Source organism: Sinocyclocheilus grahami, unplaced genomic scaffold (genome assembly GCF_001515645.1).
Source record: "Sinocyclocheilus grahami isolate Dianchi unplaced genomic scaffold, SAMN03320097.WGS_v1.1 scaffold369.1, whole genome shotgun sequence".
Lineage (NCBI taxonomy): Eukaryota > Metazoa > Chordata > Actinopteri > Cypriniformes > Cyprinidae > Sinocyclocheilus > Sinocyclocheilus grahami.
Genome location: NW_015505548.1, coordinates 139221 through 141720, shown reverse-complemented (window position 1 = coordinate 141720; position 2500 = coordinate 139221). Strand labels below are relative to the sequence as shown.

General features: G+C 37.6%; 1 protein-coding gene across 1 annotated transcript in view; it reads left to right on the top strand.

Moving 5' to 3' along the window:
• LOC107549328 (disintegrin and metalloproteinase domain-containing protein 12-like) overlaps positions 1 to 2500 on the top strand; it is a 104377-nt gene that overhangs the window by 71475 nt on the left and 30402 nt on the right. The window contains exons 9-10 of the mRNA XM_016230376.1: positions 1 to 77; positions 323 to 407. The exon at positions 1 to 77 is cut by the window's left edge and continues 93 nt beyond it. Of these exons, the coding sequence (XP_016085862.1) occupies positions 1 to 77; positions 323 to 407 (162 nt within the window). The remainder of the gene's footprint in view (positions 78 to 322; positions 408 to 2500) is intronic.

Here is a 2500-nt window from a genome sequence, read left to right as displayed (position 1 = left end):
TCGCTCCACGAGTTCCTGGACTGGAGAAAACTCAAGCTGCTCCCGCAGAGACCCCACGATAACGCTCAGCTCATCAGGTTTGACTGCTAAACGCGTTTACTGCTGAGGGCCGGCAGGTGGAAAACACAGCATGCGGTTTACCACCAGAATCAATGCACTGTTTCCTCCAGGAAGAATTGCGTCACTATTTATTATTTTGAAATGTTGAAAAATGTGTGAGGTTTTATTCACATATTTTTATTTAAAACACTTTGTTTCTATTGAAACTTTACCCAGCTTGCTGTAGATGAATGTCACATAACTTCCTGTTTTCCCTCTTCAGTGGCGTTTACTTCCAGGGCACCACCATCGGCATGGCTCCCATTATGAGCATGTGCACTGCAGAGCAGTCAGGGGGCATCGTCATGGTGAGTGACATCTGTCAAGCATTCGTTATGACAGAGAGGTTTAATTATATTTTTGAGCATTTAAAAAAAAATTTTTTTTTGTCTTTTTTACAATATGTCTACTGTTTTATTTGAACAGAGTTGATTATTTTGAAACCAAAGAAACTTGTGAAATGTTTTGGTGTTTTGCTTTGAAAGTGCATGTGAGATATATTTATTCAAAAAAGGTACTTGATTTTATATGTTCGTATAATGCAAAGGAATTGTATAAATATATAACATTACATTTATGTATTTTATATATGAAATAATGTTATAATGTTATATATTTTATATATTAGATATTTTATACATTACTTCAAGCATATTGGAGACATTGCCAGTTTTCTACTGACACACTACAACAAAAGATCTGTGTGTGTGTGTATATATATATATATATATATATACATATATATATATAAAATGCTCAATGCTGCAAACCGAGGATAAAAAAGAAATCTTATGCAACTTGAGCAAATCTGAAGTAAATGTAATGCTGTAATCGTGTGTGTGTGCGCGCGTGTGTGTGTGTTTTGTCATATGTCTTTGTTATATATATTTTATTTATAAGTCTCATTGCAGACATCAGTTAGTTTTTGAATACAGAGGTTACTCGAGGTTGCTGCGGTTCTAACTTTTAGATGATCATCTCCTCCTTTACTTTGTCAGAAGAGGACAGTAACTCACTCTGCACAGCATATATATATATAAAATGCTCAATGCTGCAAACTGAGGATAAAAAATAAATCTTATGCAACTTGAGCAAATCTGAAGTAAATGTAATGCTGTAATCGTGTGTGTGTGCGTGTGTGTGCGTATGCGCGTACGTGTGTGTGTGTGTGTGTGTGTGCGCGCGTGTGTGTGTGTTTTGTCATATGTCTTTGTTATATATATTTTATTTATAAGTCTCATTGCAGACATCAGTTAGTTTTTGAATACAGAGGTTACTCGAGGTTGCTGCGGTTCTAACTTTTAGATGATCATCTCCTCCTTTACTTTGTCAGAAGAGGACAGTAACTCACTCTGCACAGCCGTCTAGAGATGTTTTCCCTAAATCAACCCAACACACTGATTACCCAGCACTGCACCATAACATCCTACTGAGACATGAAATCAAAGCAGCTCTCTGAGATACAGATCGAGGGAAAGCGCTGTATGTGTTCTTGCACAGCTAATGAGTTGAAGTTAGTTAAACTCTTGACATATTTATAGCCGGCTACCTGACTAATAAGACCTCCGGTTTAATAGCATAGACATTTGAAACTGTTGCTTTCATTCTGCTTGAATAGAGTGTGTTTCTGGCCTCTATGTTGGAGTAAACTGGACCATCTCAGTATTTGAGCTTTGATTGAGGATCCCATTATATGAAGCTTCTCCATTATAGATCATTATAGTCACATACGGTTTCTTCCAAAACTTTTTAACTTTGTCTGTCAAAACAGCAGACATGCATGTTTTCTTCATTGACTGAGTCATTCATCGGATGTGTTTTATTTCCTTTGGCCGCCTCTTGAATGTCTGACTTTTGTTTTTGCTGTTTGACTGAGTGGAGTTGCCACCATAAAAGCCACAGTATTTCACAGAAAACATGGCACGATCTCATGACATCTTGTGTTCGGATGAGGTTTTGTCCTCGTTTGACCAGTTCCCACTAAACTAAACTAAAGCTTTCTGAAAATGCAATGAGCTACACAGACAGCAGCAGATTATAGATGATTGTGTTCAGCTCCCCGGAGCGTCAGAATTCTCCAATCACACATCCAGTGGAAAGAAAATTCACAAAATGACATGAGAAGAGATTAAATGGAGTGCAAATGGAGACTTTTGCTTGTCTTTTTTATGCTTAAAGGGGTCATATGATGTGATTTCAAGTTTTCCTTTCTCTTTGGAGTGTTACAAGCTGATTGTGCATAGATAAGATCCCTGAAGTTGCAAAGACTAAAGTCTCAAATCCAAAGAGATATTCTTTATCAAAGTTAAGACTCTGCCACGCCCCCCTAAAACGGCTCGTTCTAACACGCCCCCACATATCTACCTCACTATGTGGGAATATTTGCATAATGCCGCCCAAA